The 22,127-nt window shown below is 42.8% G+C and overlaps 1 protein-coding gene across 3 annotated transcripts in view; it reads right to left on the bottom strand.

Moving 5' to 3' along the window:
• Positions 1-3,865: 3,865 nt before the first annotated feature.
• Positions 3,866-22,127, bottom strand: part of LOC143125592 (glutamate receptor 1-like) — a 69,668-nt gene continuing 51,406 nt past the window's right edge. For 2 of the 3 annotated variants that reach the window (XM_076287209.1, XM_076287211.1), the window contains 5 exons: positions 15,914-16,112; positions 13,947-14,194; positions 5,022-5,136; positions 4,733-4,894; positions 3,866-4,039 (listed from right to left, as the gene is read on the bottom strand). In XM_076287209.1, the coding sequence (XP_076143324.1) occupies positions 3,866-4,039; positions 4,733-4,894; positions 5,022-5,136; positions 13,947-14,194; positions 15,914-16,112 (898 nt within the window). Of the gene's footprint in view, positions 4,043-4,732; positions 4,895-5,021; positions 5,137-13,946; positions 14,195-15,913; positions 16,113-22,127 lie in introns of all 3 variants that reach the window. The other variant, XM_076287210.1, reaches the window with a different exon arrangement.

The raw sequence follows: 22,127 nt of genomic DNA, 5'->3' as shown, positions 1-22,127 counted from the left end.
TATTTCGGTTTGTGACGTAGAAAACCCGTGGCGATTTTGAACAGCTCACCCAGAGGCTGAAGGTGGGATCAATTCTGAAACCTGTATCTCACTCAAAACAGCATGGATGGTTTTTCTTACAAGTTTGTATGCATGTGGAAGCACCAGAGACACACAATAACACCCCAAATCCCAGAAAAAGTGATTTTTGCATAATATGGGCACTTTAAAAGGTGACAGGGTTGGTGTAAATAACAACTATATTAATACATTGGTTTACCAAGCACATGGGGCCAGAAGTCTAGATTGGAGCCCCAAAACATTTTTGGCATGTGAGCAAGGATGGATTACTGAATGAGCCTACCGAGCCCAAGAGGTGAAGGGACCCTGAACCCCAAGTAGTTGTGTGAATTCACTACCAATAAGTCAAAAAGCAAAAGGCTATGAATCTGAACAAATTTAGGTACTGCCCTTCTCCAGCTGACCATCCCAAAAATGCACCAGAATACAGGAAATCACATCTAACCCCCCCCCCACACACACACACACGTTTGTACCCACATTTGCACAAACAGGGTAGGGGGAGAGGGTCCTTATGCATCTGTGTCCAGGGGGACAGTAGTTCATAATCAGTCGCTGTATTAATACATAACCTCACTGTATTAATTTATAATATGACATTATAGTGTGAAGTTGTCAATTATCGCCAAGCACAGGTGACTGCGTTGTGGGAGGGGGCCCCCAAATCAAATTCTGCTTAGGGCCCCCAAAAGGCTTGGGCCGGCACTGCGTATGACACATACTCACACAGTAGACATATGTACGCTTCCATGCACAGGCACATACGCAGGCACGCACACACACACACACACACACACACACACACCCACACACATAACATAAACATAACACAAACAATCAAGAATTTCTCATAATTATGAACAGGCAAGATGGAGGTGGGGTTGTATAAAATGAATTTTACATGTGAAATCTATGAACTAATCATGTTTTGGTACTTGTTGTCTAGCAGATACCAGTGAGAATTGAGTGTGGATAATGCAATTTAGTGAGACAGTTAGAATCATATAGGCCTTTCAGCGTGATTTCTTTTTGTGGAAAAAATGTGCTGGACTGGGCGGCGGTCATATTTTGTACCGCTCTGCGGTACATCTAGTTTATCTTGATCCTGTCCGCAGCTGAGATAACCCCCCCCCCCCCCCAAAAAAAAAAAAAAAAATGGCTGACACCACTACAGAATTAAAAAAAATGTCTTTAAAAGCACACCCTGTACGCCAAAGGACTGCAGCCTTCTACAGTAAGTAGATACAGTCTACTCTGGCCCTTCTTATAAAATGCAGTAGTGTTGTCGGTCCAGTCCAGCTTGTTATTCAGGAGAACAACCAGGTACTTATAGGAGAGCACCACCTCCACTGGTTTCCCTTGGATGTTCACTGGAGATACAGCGAGATGGGCCCTCTTCCGGAAGTCCACAACCAGCTCCTTGGTTTTGTCCACATTGAGCTGGAGGTGGTTCTTCTGGCACCAGTCTACGAAGTCCTGGACAACATCTCTGTACTCCCTCTCATTATCCCCATCAATCAGACCCAGACCCAACAATACAGATGACCTATATTGCTCTGAATATAACAACAGACACAATTATTCAGAAACGCTATGCAACAGTTGAGGGGAATTATTTTATTAAAAACAAGATATATGAGGCAGGGTAGTTTATTTTCTTTATCAAAACGGGGGCTGACATGAGTTTGGGAACCACTGTTGAATGTATCTGTGCACATTATCAGGTTGAAGCAGCTCCATGGCCCTGTAGAGAAGAACCACACACACAGGCAATACTTTCTGACATTTTACTTAGTCTCCAATCGGAGGGCAGGCTCACGGCTAATCAGCGCACAGGTGAGTTATGGCCAGTCAGCACACAGGTGAGTTATGGCTTATCCAATAATGAGCAGCAGTAGCACAAGCTCTTGACCAGGAAGTGGAACGGCTCTTTGCCTTTTAGTCACAACTCCAAACTACTGCAACTTCAGCAGGCTGGGGGCAGTGGAGGCAGTGATGTGGTCAACCCACCACTAGGGGTCATACCACCAGTGTGAGCAAGAAGTTTATGTAGTAACAAAGCTGCTGATGTGAAAAGGTCATAGAGGGGCATGATGGACCATAGAGTATAATTTTAATAATAAAATTATTGTTGTAAACAGCATCACAATGAAATATTTTTAAGACAAATGTTTGAGTGCAAATGTTTGAGTGATTCCATTCTCTGGTCATGACAGGGAGAAATCCAGCCCTAAACCCAGACAGGGTCCCAAACCCAGACACGGCTCCAAACCCAGACACGGCCCTACCTCTGAATTATCACCTCTGACCTCTGTCAATCCTAACCAGTACAGGAGTTCAGCTCACAGCACCGTTCTCACACCTTCAGTTTTTCATTGTTTCTTTTTTTTAATTGCAGCACATTTTTTTTCTTTTTTTTTCTTAGTAAATGTCTCTTCAGCTAAAAACAAGAGAAAAGAGGTGTATATCTTCTGTGCTCCTCCAGCTGGAATGGCCAAGAAGGTGTGTTTGTGTGTGTGTGTGTGTGTGTGTGTGTGTGGGGGGGGGGGCGGCAGGGTAGCAGACAGGTCAGAATGTAGAATGTAATATGATACTTAATGTCTGTGTGTAACGTGTGGGGGGGGGTGTAACATGGTGTTGTGTGTGTGTTTGTGAGGGGGGGGTGTGATATGGTGTTGTGTGTGTTTGTGGGGAGGGGGGGGGGGGATGTAACACGGTGTTGTGTGTGTGTGTGTGTTTGTTAGAGTATCATGAGGAACGATAACACTGTGTTCTCTGTGTAGAGTGAACGTTGCATATGGAGTTCTCAGTGCTGAGTGCAGTACGAAGTGCCATGTAGGAGGGCATGTGTTTATCAGGGTAGAGGGGCAGTATGGGCATGTGTTTATCAGGGTAGAGGGGCAGTATGGGCATGTATTTATCAGGGTAGACTGGCAGTATGGGCATGTGTTTGTCAGGGTAGAGGGGCCGTATGGGCATGTGTTTATCAGGGTAGAGGGGCCGTACGGGCATGTGTTTATCAGGGTAGAGGGGCCGTATGGGCATGTGTTTGTCAGGGTAGAGGGGCAGTATGGGTGGGTAGGGGGACGTGCTCTAGTGGGCACGAAGAACAGATAGGCCAGCTTTCAGCATCAGACCATTATGGTGGCAGTGACACTCTTTTTTTTGCTGCTTTTCAACTATATGTGTAACAGGTGTCTACAGGAGTGTTCACCTTTGCAGGCCACCACACACACACACACACACACACACAGACACAGACACATTCACACACACAGACACGTACACACAGTCATTATGTCTGAGTGTCCAGGGTGCCCAGTAGAGTTGAGTGTTTCTCAAAGGCCAGCAGCATCCAGGCTCAGTCCCGCTGGAGTCTGGGATTTAACACAACGTACAGTATGTCTAGTGGTGTAAAGTGTTGAATGTAATCCTACGTATGTCTAGTGGTGTAAAGTGTTGAATGTAATCCTACGTATGTCTAGTGGTGTAAAGTGTTGAATGTAATCCTACGTTGTAGAGGGTTGAGTGTGTTTAGTCATTGTAGAGGTTTTAGAGTGTTGGTTTATGATGTTGATTGTAAAGAGTGGAGAGTTGTTGTAAAGTGTACTGTGTTAGTGTAAAGTTTACACTGTTAGTGTACATTTTAGAGTGTTGGTTGTAAAGTGTAAATGTTGGTGTAAAGTGTAGAGTGTTGGTTGTAAAGTGTAGTGTTGATGTAAGTGTAGAGTGTTGGTTGTAAAGTGTAGAGTGTAAAGTCTAGCATGTTGGTTGTTAAGTTTAGAGACTTGGTTGCACACACACTTCACATCCCAGCAGCTCCCAGGCTCAGTCCGGCCGGGTGGCTCATGCAGCTCTGCACAGCTTTGGGGAAGTCGGGGGCCAGCAGTCGGCCGTTCTCCCCATCGCCCATGCCCCCCATCCCTGCCACTCCTCCCAGGGCACTCAGGCCAGAGCAGCGCAGTGCCGCATCGATAGACTGCTGCAAGACAAAAACAGACAGGAAGAGAGAGGGAGTTAGATTCCCTTCAAAAACCGACAGGAAGGGAGAGGGAATTAGATTCCCTTCAAAAACCAACAAGAAGAGAGAGAAGGAAATAGATTCCCTTCAAAAATGGCTCTGACAAAAACTACAAACATTGCTCTGACAAACACTAAAGATGGGTTTGACGTAAACACTACAAACATGGCTCTGACAAAAACTACAAACATGGCTCTGACAAAACTACAATCATGGCTCTGACAAACACTACAAACATGGCTCTGACAAAAACTACAAACATGGGTTTGACGTAAACACTACCAAACATGGCTCTGACAAACACTACAAACATGGCTCTGACAAAAACTACAAACATGGCTCTGACAAAAACTACAAACATGGGTTTGACGTAAACACTACAAACATGGCTCTGACGTAAACACTACAAACATGGGTTTGACGTAAACACTTCAAACATGGGTTTGACGTAAACACTACAAACATGGGTTTGACGTAAACACTACAAACATGGGTTTGACATAAACACTACAAACATGGCTCTGACGTAAACACTACAAACATGGGTTTGACGTAAACACTACAAACATGGCTCTGACGTAAACACTACAAACATGACTCTGACAAACAACACAAACATTGGTCTGACATATTTGACAGTGTGCATCAGACAGTTTCTGGTGTGTGTGTGTGTGTTACCTTCATGCGCTGGGACTCGGCACGAGACTTGTAGCAGAACTCCACCAAGGCCACCAGCATGGCCAGGCCCAATCCACCAATCAGAATGTAGAACACTCCAGCGACATTACTGAGACTCAGAGCACTCGTCTTATCCTACACAGGATAAAACACACACACACAAACACACAGAGAGGAAATAGACAAGTTACACGACACACATTCTACCTTATTCAGCACTACCCTGCCCCAACATACACACTCACACACACACACACTCTACCTTGGAGTCTCCTCCCCCGCTGCCGCACTCTCCCTTGTCGTACCACCACTTGTTCTTCAGCTTGTCCAGCAGGCCCTGCTCATTCAGTTTCAGCACTGCCAGATTCACATGGCTCCTGCCGTGCACACACACACACACACACACACACACTTGGTTCAGTTTCAGCAGGGTGAACCTGAGGGCTGATGCTGCAGCAGAGTAGAGTCCCATCTTGCTGCCCAAATATGTCACTTCCTCCCCTGCTGCCCAAACAGATTATGTCACTTCCTTCCCTGCTGCCCAAATATATGATGTCACTTCCTCCCCTACTGCCCAGACATATGATGTCACTTCCTCCCCTACTGCCCAAATATCTGATGTCACTTCCTTCCTTGCTGCCCAAGCATATGATATCACTTCCTCAACTACTGCCCAAACAAAGGGGTTTCAGTGACATTAAAGGAACATTTTGGGAAATTTGCTTATTCACTGTCTCCTTGGCTCCTTGGCTAAGATGATACCTACCCTTCTCGTCTCTGTGGGCTTAGTAGCTTAGTCTGACGCACTCACAGTTAGCCTAGCTTAGCATAGCTCATTGAGGTGATCACCCACTGTTAGCCTATCTTAGCATAGCTCATTGAGGTGATCACTGACTGTTAGCCCAGCTTAGCATAACTAATTGAGGTGATCACCCACCGTTAGCCTAGCTTAGCATAGCTCATTGTCATTTATTTGAACAGGGACAGTGCACAAAAAACATTATTAGATGTATTGTGCCACGTTGTAGCAAAATTGCTAATTTCTGCTCGTAGTCCTTTGAGATGGGCAGAACCAATTAGCCTAAAAGTGTCCTAATCTCCTAAAAGTGACAAAAGAACTTAAACATTGTCCTATTCACATGTTATGAATGTGTTGTTGTAGTACCACGGTTGTCAAACTGGGGTACATGTACCCCCAGGGGTACGTGGACTGATTTCAGGGGGTACACGAAAAAAGATCTAAGTCATATGCCTTTTCAAACGTTATCACTGTCCCAAGGTGGTAACTTTACTTCCGCATTTGCACTGCACATTAAAAACTTATTTTCTCTGCATTAACAAAATATTCAAGAGTGGAGACAGAGGGTAGAAGTAGAGCTTTTATGATGATCTTTGCAATGATATGTGCAGCCTGCTGCTCTGCATCATAATAAACATTGCTATGACGACAGATATATATTATTTGTCGCGCACAAATGAAAAAAAAAATCCTGTCAGAAATCATCCCAGTTGCGTCTATTGGACAAAAAAATAATTTCAATCGATGGCTAAATGACTGAAACGGGTTCAGGCTATACCCAGAATGACAACAGAAACTTCAAAGGAGTCACCTGCTGTCGGGACAAGCTTTTCCGGCCTGATGCTAGACAAACCATGAACATGGACAGTGATGGAGACGGAAAAGTTAACAATAGCTTTAATGAGATGTTGGATATGTGTTGTAGGCCTATTGTGTGTGAGATTAGGTGCAGATCTGGGGCCTGTACTACGAAGCGGGGTTTCTGGCTTATCTGGGTAACTTCGAGAGTAACTTGATCACGTGTGGCGTAACTTCCCGATTAACCCGTACTACGAAAGGTGGATAGGTTTTAACCGAGGTATGCTGCCATGGCAATTTACGCTGCATCTCAAACCTGCTCCGACCAGGTTATGTTCTTGGTTAACCCGAGGTTTCCGTTAACCACACCCTTTATAAGTACCACCCCTCCACTAACAATTTCTCCCGAGACATGTCGGCGTACCTGGATGATCCATACGACATTGGAGCGCAAATCGTGAGGGACTCTCTTCGCAGGGCGAGGGGTTTTAGAGACCGCCAGAAAATATATATAGCCTACCCGGACGATATTCTCTATGAAGATGTAGATTGTCAGCCGAGGGAATTCGTTATCTTTGTCAGATGATCTAGGAAGACGTCTCATAGCAATGCCCGTACGTGGACATTCATGTATTCAATCGGTGATGGAAGAATACTGTACGTAATAAATCGGACATAGGCCTACAGTATGCTGAACATCTGAGCAAGAATAGCCTAAAATAAATCGGACATAGCCTACAGTAGGCCTAATAAATAAAAATCACCATTTTAACAAACTTGTTGAATTGAATGTCATATTACTGTAGCCTGCACATAAAGGCTACACATTTCCACAGCACCAGAATCCGACCGAATGCCTCCTTCAACCCCCTCCATAATCGGCCTTCCACTATTATTTGCGATGGCCAACTCCTCTGCTACTGTAAAACACTCTGGTGCCTTTCCTCCTACAGTAGTGTTCGAAGACACCTGTTTCTTGTTAGCTGTAAAACAGAGACCAAGTGAAGGCTATAAGCTAGGCCTACATGTTTTCATAATTAAGAAATATTAATGCAAGCTATAACTATATAAACCTACTATTCTGAATAATGTTTTTGTGTTTCATTTTCACCTGCTGCCATGTGCGTTTGGCAATGGTGTTGCATCTGAAATGTTCACAGGATTAGGCATACACTAAATCAGTCAATAGGGGCTACTTAAACATTCAATTATCCTTATTACTGTAATCTATATGCCCACTTCTGAATTGGGTTGCATCTGTAGGCCTTTCTATGAACTTAAATTAGGCTATTTAATTATTTCAACTAATTTCAGACATTCCGCAAGCTACTAATCCTCCGTAACACATATTTGAAGAACATGTGGGAATAAAACTTTACTTTTAGGCATTTTGGCTACCCGGTCTGCAATACGTTGCCAACAGCCTTGCCTTGCTTTGTTCACTGCCGACGTATTTGATTTTTGTCGTAGAGTGGGTTTTAATTCCTCATAATCCAATAATAATTGTGCATTCCTCATCCGTAAAATAAGGTGAACGCGTCATCACTGAAAGTGGTGATTTGCGCTGCAACCCGCCCCTTTTATGTGAACGCGCACAAACTCCAATGAGGTTAACCCCGGCTCAACAAATCAACTTCATAATCAGCGTCGTAGTACCGATTAACACCACTAAAGATAACCAGGTTTTGTCAACCCCGGTTTAACAAAGTAACCCTGGGTTACATCTGTGCAAATTTCATTGTGAAATGAGACACAGTGATGTTTAAGCATATAGACATTGAACTATGTTCTCATTTAGGCCAAGCTTGGGCAGAGGGATTTGCACATGTAACAGAGGTCGTAATTCGTCCGCCGCTCACGGCCCTCGAACCCGCCACCTCAACACACACCGGCATGGGAGTTGAATGCTCTAAAAGCCCAGGCTTCCAACTCAGTGGTTAGAAGCGTTCTTAAGGTTAGGGGTGTGAGGATTTACACGCGCAACTAGCATGCCAGCTCAGTTAAAGAAGTTCAAAGTGAAAAACCTGAAGAAGTGTTACTTCTGCATATCTCAAGTATCAGTGCTTTGCCTGAATGATAATGAATATCCTGACCATAATTATGCAGGAATGAGAGTAAGATCATGACTACAATCAACATTTAATCTGCCAAAAATAAAGGATGTTTTTCATAAAAAAAATATATTACATAGTTATTTAAAATAGAACAACTGTTACACTATACTATACGGATGTTGTTGTTCCTCGTTGGTGGAACACACTGCCAGTTCCTACAAGGGCAGGGACATCCCTCTCCATTTTCAAAAAACTCCTGAAGACCCAGCACTTTAGAGAACATCTCCTCTCATAGCACCACTTACAACAAGTCTTACTGATCCTAGCACAGGGATTAAATTGAAAAAAAAAAATCGTTTGACTGAACTTTTTTCAGGCCATAAGTCATACGTAGTTCATATCTACCTATAGAGATAGCACCCCTTTTGCGGTCGCAACCTATTGGTTTTTAATGTACAAAAAAATGCAAACAGCAAAGTAAAGGGAGTATTTGCCTTATTCACACGGCGGCCATTGTTTAAACCAAAACGAGGCTACAGGGTACACTTACTATATAATTAATGCCACCTACAGGTGAATGCATAGAACATAACAATCCTATGGTTTGTGTACCCTGTAGCCTCGTTTTAGCCGCTAATGGCCGCCATGTGAATAAGGCGAATTGAGAGTGTTATTGATTGAGATTGAGTTTTCCTGATGAACAAAACAATATACAACAGGTACCATCCCTGACCATTGCTGATTAGCCATTGCTTTTCTTTTCTACTGCAGCAATATTGTAGAAAGGCTTCAACTTACACTCTTATTTAATTACTTCAGGCCAAAAGTGTTTAAAGGGGAGATTTTTTTTCTTGTTAATATGCAATTCAACACCAAGTAAAATCTATAAAATCAAGTTTGCAAGACTTCCCATTTCCTCATCAAAGTAACGAATCAGAACATTCTAGATATTGTTCATATTTCCATTTGTTGCCTCATCCGCATTTAATGAAAACATGGTAATTTTGAGTTTTACAGACAACTCAGTTTTCCAATGAGCAGCAATACTATGTGTGCTCATGCAGGAGGTCTGGAGAGGGCGCTTTTGTCTTCAGCAACAGATTGTAGGCCTATAAGGTTGACAAGAGGTTGCGATATGGTGAGGGACAGGTCGTGTTGCGCTATGAAAGAACATGCGTAGCCTACTTTCTGAGTGCAAAAACGGTCAGCCGTAGATAAACGTAGCCTACCTCTGTCATGGTGGCTCGTTGCACCAGGTAGGGAAGATGTCCTGAAGTGCACGAACGTTAACCTTATGGCGGTCTTCTGATTGGTGGCATGCTAAAACGTTTTCTTGCAGCAAACCGCGAAAAAGCAAACCCCTGGCACTTTAATTTCTTTACACCATGGCTTGTTAGTTCTCCCCCGTTTCCAACAGCCACCCATCTCCATTTATTTTTTAACTTTTGACACCTGTGCCTTTAGCAACAACGCATCCATGACCGCTAGTGGCCTTGCCAAATAGACGCACACAAATCATGACGCTAATATGTGAAGTTCTGGTAGGCCTATAGGCCTGCTGGTTATGGTTTTGTGCTATAAATATAGCAAAGTTTTTTAAGTTGACTATTTTAATTGCATGGTTATTTTTTTGTTAAAGTGAGGCCTAAGCAAAATAGGCTACAAGGCTGTCTGTGCGTCACAAACACGACTGACCCCCTTACTCAACAGTTTGCGATGATGACAATATTATTATTATTTTATGTTAACACGCTCAGTCAAAACCTCCCGTCGCAAATTGTGAAAAACATTGTTGTACATGTCATAACAGACGGGATAATAAATTGCATAGGCTACGGTTTGTATTTCGTCGCTTTACACATAATGTTAGTTGCATTGATTAAAAACTGTAACAATAATAGTACATCGGGTGGCATGGCTATCTGTTCAAGTCATAGGTGACACCCAAAATAAATGACCTCCCGTAACAAGAGTTCACGATAGTAAGAAATTGTCTACATTGATGCATGGAAAGAAAACAGTGCTTCTTTTCCGAATTTGCACATAGAGCTCACAATATCATATCCAAAAAAGTTAAACCGATTGGCCAACCTCATCAGCTGTCTCGATTGTGTCACTATAATCTAACTTTTAGACCGTTAGTCCTCCAGACGTGTTCTTTTTTTTAAGCAAACGCCCCAGGCCAAGCGTGTAGCTACAACATAAACAAAGCAAAACTCATGGCTGACGTATCTTCTTGAGCGGTCACTGATTGAGACACAGAAAGTTCTCAAGAACACTACTAGGTCTTTAAACATTTACCATCACACACATTAATTCATCGGACCTAATATTTGTAGTTGCCTTAAAAAAAGGAAAAGAAAAGGTGATAGTCCCCCCCTCCTATTTTTTTTCTCATCGGATCTGCATCGATCTAAAATCAAATCGACGGAAATCCGTCGTACGACGGAGAACTTTAATCCTTGTCCTAGCACTTACCAGCCGTCATGAACTGACACTCAACTGTTTAAAAACAGCACTCACTGATGCACTTATTCTTTCTGTACTCTACCGTTTTTAAATTGTCCTGAAATTGTTGAGAGAATTGCTTTAAAACCTAACTGTTACCATGTTGTTAGTCGCTTTGGTTAAAAATGTGTCAGCCAAATGTAATGTAATGTAATGCCCTTTACCCTGAATGGGATAATCAACTTGCAGTAGATGCAAAACTAAGGGCCGAAATCAAATAACTCACCCACACTATAGAGCAACACTAACCCACACTATAGAGCAACACTATAAAGTAAAACTATACAGCAACACTAACCCACACTATAGAGCAACACTATAGAGCAACACTAACCCACACTATACAGCAACACTAACCCACACTATAGAGCAACACTAATCCACACTATAGAGCAACACTATACAGCAACACTATAGAGCAACACTAACCCACACTATAGAGCAACACTATACAGCAACACTATAGAGCAACACTAACCCACACTTTAGAGCAACACTAACCTACACTATAGAGTAACACTATAGAGCAACACTAACCCACACTATAGAGCAACACTATAGAGCAACACTAACCCACACTATAGAGCAGGGGTATTCAATTAATCTTCAGCGAGGTCCAGTTACGGAACATTTTCTCAAGTAAAGGTCCGGAGCATCATAATGTTTAGGCTATGTATATGTATGTATGTATAATATATATATATATAATATTAGGATGGATGGATGGAGCCTAGTTGTAGATAGATAGATAGATACTTTATTGATCCCCAAGGGGAAATTCAAGAAATTGAAGATTGTAGGCCTAGGCCTAATGTTTAATGTGAAATAAAATAAGTAGCCTAAAAGGCAACATTCGAAATGAGGAGAAATAAGGCAAGATAAGAGTAATTGGGGAGAAAAACTGAGTAGCCTTGGCTATTTTTAAGATCTTAACATAAACTTAAAATAAAAATTTGAGCTAAGACAAGGATGGATATTCCACAGCTGGTTCCTTGAACCCATTAATCAGCAAGTTTAATTTAATTTTTTTAGTTTTTTTTTTATGTTGACCCGAAATCCTGGAAACCCAGGAACATCACGTTGTTGGGCAGTGAATGCATGTAGGCTTAACTAAATTGTGGTGGATCAATCATATTATTGCCATTCTGTGGTCTCAGTTCACTGTTGAATGGTCCTAGCCTACCCTATGCTTGCTCAAAATATATAATTTGTCTAGTAGAGGTGCTTCAAATTGGCGCTTTTAAAAATCGCCTGTCTCAGAATATATAGAAGAGGTCCAGGGCAATTCCGCGCAAAACTGTCACATCCATATTTAGTTGGTGTTACGGATGTGACAGTTTTGCGTGGTATTGCCCCCGTATCGTTATATAAAGCTCTGTTCTCGCTGTCTAGCTTTCTCCTCTTTGAGCAATCGATGATTTGAAAATAACTTACTTATCGTTAACTTAGATATCCATCTGATTGTTTCTCGTCCCGTCTCCTCTCCTCGCACACTATAGAGCAACACTAATCCACACTATAGAGAGTAACACTATAGAGCAACACTAACCCACACTATAGAGCAACACTAACCCACACTATAGAGCAACACTATAGAGCAACACTAACCCACACTATAGAGTAACACTATACAGCAACACTAGAGCAACACTAACCAACACTATACAGCAATACTATAGAGCAACACTATACAGCAACACTATAGAGCAGCGGTTCCCAAACTTTTTTCCCCGCGGACCACCTTCTACATCCTGACTCGGCTCGCGTACCCCCACCATCCAACACATAAAAAAGTAACTCATTCTATTGACGCATTCCAGGCATAGTTGTTTAATTAGCCACCCTACATGATAACAATCAAAATGTGCAACTGGTCTATGAGCTCTCACATTAAAAAAAACAGTGTGGAGAACCACATTAGTATGGTTAGGTAGCATCTCACTGCAGACCACGCACTGTGGCTTTGGGCAGTCTGTCTCCCAATCCACGTGAAGCCTAGGCCTATATGCTTCATCATACTTTCGTTTTCTTCGCGCAGTCTTTTCTGTCTCGTTCTTTCTTTTATCCCCCTGCGCTCCATCTCCACCTTCATTAGTCTGCCCCCCATCCCATTCCATCGTTACCTGTGTCCTGCTCTGTTTCTCTCGCTTCTCCCCTTCGATCGCTTTAATTAGGCCTTTTGGACAGTGTCCCTGTTTTTAGCCAGTTTTCCATGTTTACACAGCCTTCTACCTAGCCTATACGTCAACGAAACTAACGCGCTAGATATTCTGGCTGCACGCAGGAAATCACGTGTAGCCTATTGTGTGTAGCTTATTTTTTTAATGAAAATTATAGAGTTTACAAATGATTTCCTTTAATTTCACAGTTCCATATCATTATAACCTGATTCGAAATTATGTATTATTTATGAATTAATTAGAGTATTAATTAATTAATCATTTTTAACTCCTTTCCGCCATTGCCCTTTTCATCTCGCGTACCCCCTAGTGGCAGCTCGCGTACCACCGGGGGTACGCGTACCACAGTTTGGGAATCCCTGCTATAGAGCAACACTAACCCACACTATAGAGCAACACTATACAGCAACACTATAGAGCAACACTAACCCACACTATAGAGCAACACTTTAAAGTTGTTTCAAGTTTTAGGGGTTATGGGATTTGGCTGACACTTTTGTAGAGGGGTGAGGCAAAGATATCCTGTTCAGGTATTCTCTAGTTTGTCTTCTCCAGTCATTACATCAGCACAAACTAATCCTGGCTGAAAATCTGATTGGCTGGTGGGTGTGAGGCATGTTTGTGATTGGCTGGTGGGTGTGAGACATGCTGGTGATTGGTCACCTGAGTATGGATCCTTTGGGCGTGGCGATGTTTGTGATTGGCTAGTGATTGGTCACCTGAGTATGGATCCTTTGGGCGTGGCGATGTTTGTGATAGGCTGGTGTTTGGTCACCTGAGTATGGATCCTTTGGGCGTGGCGATGTTTGATTGGCTGGTGGGTGTGAGACATGCTGGTGTTTGGTCACCTGAGTATGGATCCTTTGGGCGTGGCGATGCCGTATCCCTTGGAGTCCAGGTTGCCGCCCACCTTCATGGTGTCGCAGGGCCGGCGCTGCTCGATGTACTCGTTCATGGTGGACTCCAGCAGGTAGGCGTACTTGCCCTTGGACTTGCGCACCCTCATCACCCCCTCGTCAGTCGTCTTCACAAACACGGACGGGTCCGCAGACTTCATATATGACCACATCTTCTCAAAGACCGCAATCTTCGACCTCTGAGAGACAAAAAGAACACACACACACACAGGCACACACTTCATGTATGAGCACATCTTCTCAAACACCGCAATCTTCGACCTCTGAGAGAGGCAAACAAACACACACACACAGACTAGAGACCGACCGATCGATCGGCCAGCCGATTTAATCGGCCGATTTTTGCTATTTTTTAATCAATCGGCATCGGCCGATTTTCTTATTTGGCCGCGCCGATTTTAAGTCAGGAACATCTGCGGGCAGCTACTTGGAACACAGCGCGAGGTTTTAAAAGATACGGCCTATTTAGAACTAAGAAAATCTTTGGTTTCAAGAAGGAGCAAGACTGTCTACAGGTAAGGCAGCCATTTTTACATTCCAGTGTCCCAAAGTCGTATATTTTCTCTTATGATTTCTCTTATGGTTGTAATGTTGCTTCATTTACCGAAAGTGCATTGGGAATGTGCCGGCAAGCCCCCTCAATGTTGGACCCCGTTTCTCGGAAGCATTGTTGCTAACCAGTTAGCAACTTAGTAGGTTGCCTATGGGAAATTGCATTGCAACCAAGTAAGTTGCTAACTTAATTAGCAACGACACTGTCGAGAAACACACCCCTGGTGACCAGCGTGATGTTTCGATCTAAACTATAGTAACGGACAATCTAAGTGAAAATTTAACAAAAAGAGGACGCAAATCTAACATGTGAACGCTTTATAACACTGTCATCCCATGTCCATTCGTTTTCAACTGCATCGAAGTTGAAGAAGAAATGAAAGTTGCTTAGCGTTGTGGCTACGAGTGCGTTGGGAATGCGCCGACTATGCAAGCCCCCGCCCTCAACGCTGGTGACTGCTATGTTACGATCTAAACTTAAGTAACGGACAATCTAAGTGAAATGTTAACAAAAAGAGGACGCACAAATAACAAGTGAACGTTTTAAAACATTGTCATCCCGTGTCAATTTGTTTTCGCGATGTATACATGTTTGATTTGATTGAGAATTTGAGAAGTATCAAACGGATGTTCTCTAGTTCCTATTTCCGGTTTCCTGCACAGCATGCTGGGAGACGGAGTTTTATATTGTTGAAACCTAGGTCTGTGGTAAGGCATGGAAGTTCCACAGTGAAACTGTATAACCTGAACATGTATTTTGCCGTTTTGAAGTAACTATCTGAAGTTGTCACATCATGGAAGTCTTCTTGCACTCTGTTAAACATATTAAAATGAATAATTAATAGACTAACAGACTGCAAGAAGTCATACATTTGTTAATTCTTGTTGTTATGAATCGATGAGTAGGCTCCTACAGTCATTTTTATATAATAGCCTACAGAGTTCGTATTTATTTTTTTTATATTTAATTCATATGTTGATTTTTTAATGTTTCATTTTCAATAAATCGTGTGAAGTTTACAAGTGTTGTGCCTCCTCTTACTAGTATGATTTAGCATGCCAATTAAGGATAATACGATAGCATATCGGCCCTAAAAATCGGCCCAAAAAATCGGCAGGTCACATCGGCCATCGGCTGACTTCGACCGCTAAAAATTGGTATCGGCTTTAGAAAAATCGGCTGACTTCGACCGCTAAAAATCGGTATCGGCTTTAGAAAAACCCAAATCGGTCGGTCTCTAACACAGACACACACTTCATGTATGAGCACATCTTCTCAAACACCGCAATCTTCGACCTCTGAGAGAGACAGACGTACACACACACACACACACAAACACACTAACCCTGAAGAACTCCTTGGTGGAGCCGGCATCGAGGGTTCCGTAGGCGATCTCCGTTTGCTTGGCCAGGTCCTCCGCACTCTCTATGGGCGACACCATCCGCTCCACCGTGAGAAACGCCGCCAGGTTAGCCGTGTAGGACGAGATGATGATCAGGGTGAAGAACCACCACACACCCCCCACAATACGCCCCGACAGAGACCTACACACACACAAAACGAACTGATGATTACAATAAAGAACCACCACACACCCCCAACAATATGCCCAGACAGAGACCCACACACACACACACATACAGGCTTGCTGAGGATGAGGAGATGATGGATAAGGGTGAAGTGTGTGTGAGAGGGAGAGGTAGTGTGTGTGTGTGAGAGAGGTAGTTTGTCTGTGTTTGTGTGTGTGTGTGAGAGAGGTAGTTTGTGTGTGTGTGTGAGAGAGAGAGGTAGTTTGTGTGTGTGTGAGAGAGGTAGTTTGTTAGTGTGTGTGTGAAAGAGAGAGAGAGAGGTCGTGTGTGTGTGTGTGTTTGTGCCACAAATAAAGTCAAACAGAAGGAATATAATGCTTTCCATAGTAACCAGGTAACCATGGCAACTAATCCTCCACAAACACACACACCTAACAAGCTCATGTCAGTGGGTTTTGCAGGTGAATATCACACACACACACACAATCCCCACAGCAGTTCCTAAAGGTGAACATTTACATCTTTCCCTTTGAATATGGTAATAACTGCAAATATCACACAGGCAATCCAAACACTGACACTAAAGCAGTGCTCGAATTACGTGGGAGCCAGAGGGAGCCGAGCTCCCTTAGAATGAGGACTGGCTCCCATGAAAACAACAAAGTCAAAAATCTGAGGGGGTCTCTCATATCTGAAGGTGTCTGCCATTGTAATTTAATCTTAAACAACGCTCATTATCCATCCCTGTGTGATTTCTTACCATTAAAGACTTGAAATTAAAATATAGGCTACTACTGGACGTAGACCTACCCTACGGTCTTGAACGCAGTATGACTGCACTTCACCACCACACCACTAGACTATGTGCAAACCGCATACGATCGATTTTGACAGCACTCACAAGTCCGAAGAACTCACCCTGCTTTGATGCGAGTGTTTTGTGTATTTACATAGGCGTTCATTGGGCTAGCCTATATGTTTTGATATGTGCTGAAAAAGTCCTGTTTGCTATTAAACTTGCGCTTCGCCTCTTCTATGTTTATTGACAAAGTCATACATTATGGCCCATAATACAGCCTACTTCAATGATTGTGTGAATTGATCTGTAGCTATCCTCTGCCATTTAGAGCTCCGGAAAGTTCCCAGATATTTTGAAACATCTGTTAGCAATTTCTGATGCCAGAATATTTAATGGCTACCCGACAACATCTCAGTGCAAATTCCAAAATTGTTTGTTTATTTATTTCCACACACGAGACGACTGAACACCCAGGTGTGTACAGTAATGTGTACAATAGCCTATATTACTAGAACATAGTCTGGCTGCAATGGCTTTATTAATTTCTGCCAGTTAGTGCATTTTCCCTGTGTATAAGTTAAAGACTAGATGCATTACTATGTTTGACACTGAGGATAGCCTATCTGAGACGGTGGTCTGGTTCAAATGAGTTAGGCTACGTTGTGAAATTGAGAATGGCACTCCGACTAAATCGTTTAGTCTATTTCTTTGTATTGTGAAATTGAAATGAAATATGGACTATTGCAATCAATCATATGTTGAAATTAATTAAAAGGAATCGATTTCTATGAAAAATCTCTGTCTGTTGTGTGTGTGTGTGTGTCAAGTTATAGCCTAGGCCTACCATGCACATACTGCGCAAAAGCGCCACTCGCACCTAGGCTATTTGTATCGTCTTTAGGCTATGCACAGGATGTGCCAACTTTTTATGAAATAGAGAGACCCCCTTAAAGACAAAAAGATAATTCGAGCCCTGCACTAAAGGATTATACCAGGGTTTCTGAAAACATGTGATTGTGTGAGTGTGTGTGTGAGAGAGAGAACCTTGCTGTCTACACCAGTATTATGTCTGCAATGTTTTGACAGCTTCATTAGAGATCAAAACCGCATGTCTCATGGTATCGCACACTCACACACCTGGAGCAGAGATACACACTTTTATACACTGTAGTGCAGTGCCACTGACTTCAAGTGGCAACCTCTCTCCTCTCCATACACACACCTCTCCTGTCCTTACACACACACACCCCACCTCTCTCCTCACACACACCTCACCTCTCCTCACACACACACACACTTCTCCTCTCCTTTATCCAGGCACAGCGCTGACACACTTGTGTGCATTTAGTGACTGGACACCAACTGGCCTGTAGATGGCCGGACACAGTTTTCTGTGAATATCCTAACCCTAGGGCCTAGGATGACCAATTTGTTTTTGTATGTTAGCTAGATAGATAGATACTTTATTGATCCCCAAGGGGAAATTCAAGAAGGCCTCCAGGGGCCATGTCAACCCATCCCATATGCACTCATTTGATGTATAGCGCCACAAAGTTAGAAATGAAAAAGCAAAAACGAGGCGTTGTAATCGTATCAAACTGCACAACTGGACCATACAATAAATTAATATATATGTACATTTAGTGACTGTACACTACGCACACCACACCCACTCATAAACACACACATAAAGATACATGCACACACATGCAGGAATGACCGTGTTCTTTTGAAGTAACATGCGTGTGCGCAAGGCATGCTTCTAGAGCTGTAGGAGCCGCATTTGAGTTTATTTTTGGTTTCATAATTTCCTTATAGTTGTCTTTTTCGTTGCATTGGAGAGTGCTCCTTCTACAGGTGGAGAGGGTGCTACCCTATAAATTGGGGCGTGTAGCGCATGACGAGGAGAAGGCGTGCCAGCAGATACAGTCTTTGACCTCGGCCTGGATCTGCGTTACCGGAGACCGGCCTGTGCGAGAAAGCTGAACTCTGCTAGGTTACGGGGACGCTGGCGAGACACGCCATTCCGTCTGGCATCATGTTTTTGTTTGTTTTTATGTAATGTTCGTAATTTTATGTAATGTCACGTTTATTTTTTGTATTGATTTGTCTAGTTAAATGTTTTCTCTCTTTATTTACGTTATTTTTTATAGTTTTCCTGTTATTCTCTTAGTCCTTTTACTGCTTTCAAGTCGGCTGATGTTAACGTCTGTCCATTGGGAGCTTGCTATGGCTAGCTTTTGCCCTGGGCCTCTTACATCCTTCCCATCCATCTGTGAGCCGGTGCTGCACTTCACTGTCTGGTCGAGGGGATTTCTCGGAACAGCAGCTGGAGCTACTCTGCGAAAGATCTGCCGAGGCCGCCGAGCTGTTTTTTGACCAGTGAGCTGCCATGCCAACTGCCTGGAGTCTGGATTGAGCAGACTAACGGTAACGTTGAATGACTCTGCATTACGGACCAACTACGGTCGCTGTTAAAAGTCCACCGAGTTGCTGATCTACAAGATCGCCCATGACTTCGGACTGTTATGCTTCCAGTGATCTCCAGACTAACAAGGCCTAACGTTCACGTTATCTCCAGACTGCCAGTGAGATGAAGAACTTTGTTGGCGTTGCATGCATCGGTTGTGGAGACACAGCTGTGCGCAGTTTCACGCGAGTCATCATTGCCCTTGGAAATTTTCAGCCGGTTGGAAATTGGACTAATTTTTATTTTTAATTTTTATTTATTTTATTTATTAATTTGTTTGTTGTCTGTCTTGTATGTCTTGGTGTCACGGGTACACTGGTGACTACGCCGCTCCGTCCGGCATCTTTTGCGTTTGTTATTTCTTAAATGTAGTTCTGTCTTAGTGTCACGGGTACGCTGGCGACTACGCCGCTCCGTCCGCTATTGTCTTTGTTAGTCTATGTGTCATTGACAGTGTCTTATATGTGGAGCGCTTTGGGTTGCACTCTGTGCACGTTAAATGCGCTATACAAATAAAACTGACTTGACTTGACTTAAAGACAAGGACATTTAAAACAATTTGCATCTTTATACATCCACATATCCTTACGCACTATGCGCAACTATTATTCACTAGCCTAAAACCGTGAGACTAATTACTCTCACATATTTCTTAGAGTGACAGGCACTCAATTACACAATTAGGTTCTTTTATTTATTAATACTCTTGTTTTATGACTTTTATCTATTTTAGATCTTGCTCTTTACATACAATGTCTTTGGTCTTGGAGTATGTGAAGCACTTTGAGTTGCCCTGCCATGCCCTGCCTTGCCTTAGGGGGGCTGTAAAAAAGGAAGCAAATATGGAGACGGAGATGTTTGTTTTACAGGAAGGACCTGTAAAAACATTCTCTCTCTCTCTCACACACAAACACACACTCATACCACACTCAGCTCTCTCACACATACACACACACAACTCTCTCTTTCTCTCTCACACACACACAAAGCTCTCTCTATCTCTCTCTCTCTCACACACACACTTTAGCGTCCACCTGGCATCGTTTCCAGAAATTACTTCGTCCGCACGAAAACTCTAAAATGAGTGAAAACACTTTAGTACATATGCCCGGCCAGTAGATGGTGCCTTGGCGGTGTACAGATTTCACACAAATTCACAAAAAAGAGACAATAACAACGTCAGGAGCACTCTTCCGGAGCATTTGGCAACGATAGGGCGGTGTTTTCAAAAAGTATCCAAGGCAACGATAGGGTGGTGCAAAAAGTTCCACTCTGTAACCCGTTTTCGAAAAAGTATTATCGAAATAATTTTTTTTCACTGCTAAATAAAGGAACTATAGTTGAACCTGAACCTGAGATTTTTACAGGGCCACAGCAGTTTGGTACTGGGGCACGTGTCCCAGTAAAAGGGCTCTAGCGCCACCTGGTGGTAGGTATGACAAAATGAAGTTTTATGACTTTTCCAAAACAGACCTCACACACACACACATAGAGACACACACACAGTCACAGACACACACATACACCACACCACACATACCACACACACCAAACAGACCTCACACACACAGACACACACGCACACACACATGCTGACCTCACACACGCACACACACACTAGGGCTTTGACTTTTGCCCAAAAATCATATTCGAAGTTTGTTTATTAATATTTATATTTGAATATTCATTAATAACATTTTACCATTAAATGCCTTCAGTTTGACCCATATTGGCATCAAACTTAAGTTATATTTGTTCTATCCACCAGAGGGCAGTGTATCAGTCAATGTCAATAGGCAGGCAATGATGTTTTCAGAAGAAAAACACACCGTCACAACTGGTTTTTTTTTATTTTATTTTTTTTTATAATTAAAAGTCAGACCCTGGATTAAACACAAACAGTATCCACTGTTGCTTATCCACTATTGCTGGTCGTCGCGTGGTATGTGATTTTATGTTTTGTTCGCGCAACAGCCTAGTGGACGGCAAGAAGACGAATTCAATCAATGGGTTGTAATGGGACATCGCACAGCTAGGAGATTATAGTGAGATTCATGCCCTTCCACAACTGTTGGCTTGTTTTGAATAAAACAACATCCAATTTTTTATATAGATATATTTTGTTTTGTTTTCTTTGTGTTTCGGGAGTATTTCAACCACAATTGCACAGTTATCTCGTCAGTCTATCAAGCACAGCAACTGTTGCTATAGCAACCATAGATTCTGAACAGGACGGTAGACTACCAAGCAAGCACTTAGGCAAAGTTTATGTCAAGATCTGAACGTATATGGATAATACCGTTCAAGTGTTTTCCATACTTTAACTTAAAGAAGCCTTATGCAACAATTTTAGCAAATATGACCATAATTATGCAGTTTGAGAGTCGTTCTGATGGTTCTACAACACTTTTTGGGTCATTTGGTGGGTGCCTTGTCTCCCCCTAGTGCTTCTCCGCGGAAAAACCAAATATGCAACTTTCTGGTCCCGTCCCGAACAAATCCGGATGTGACTCAGCGGAAGTATCCAATCGCGTCTCGGAAATGTAGTCAGATTGTAGTTTCTAAGAAGACTGCAAAACGGACTCCGACTTGGCTTTGTTGCTGTTGAAATTGTAAGTAGCCTACCCTTGGGTGAACTTCGTTTTTGTAATGTGGTTTGATAGTCTCTTGAACAATGTGTTTGGTCGACCGTTTTATTGTGAGCCCTGTATGAGTTTAGCTTGGTTTCCTGATGGCTAGCTCGCTAGCTAGTAGGGGTTTA

This window comes from Alosa pseudoharengus, unplaced genomic scaffold, assembly GCF_046254945.1.
Source record: "Alosa pseudoharengus isolate Yale_2024_CS ecotype anadromous, Long Island Sound unplaced genomic scaffold, YU_APseudo_1.1 YU_APseudo_1.1_scf_16, whole genome shotgun sequence".
In the NCBI taxonomy this organism is placed as follows: domain Eukaryota; kingdom Metazoa; phylum Chordata; class Actinopteri; order Clupeiformes; family Clupeidae; genus Alosa; species Alosa pseudoharengus.
Note: the sequence above shows the minus strand (reverse complement) of the source record. Positions and strands in the feature narration are given on the sequence as shown.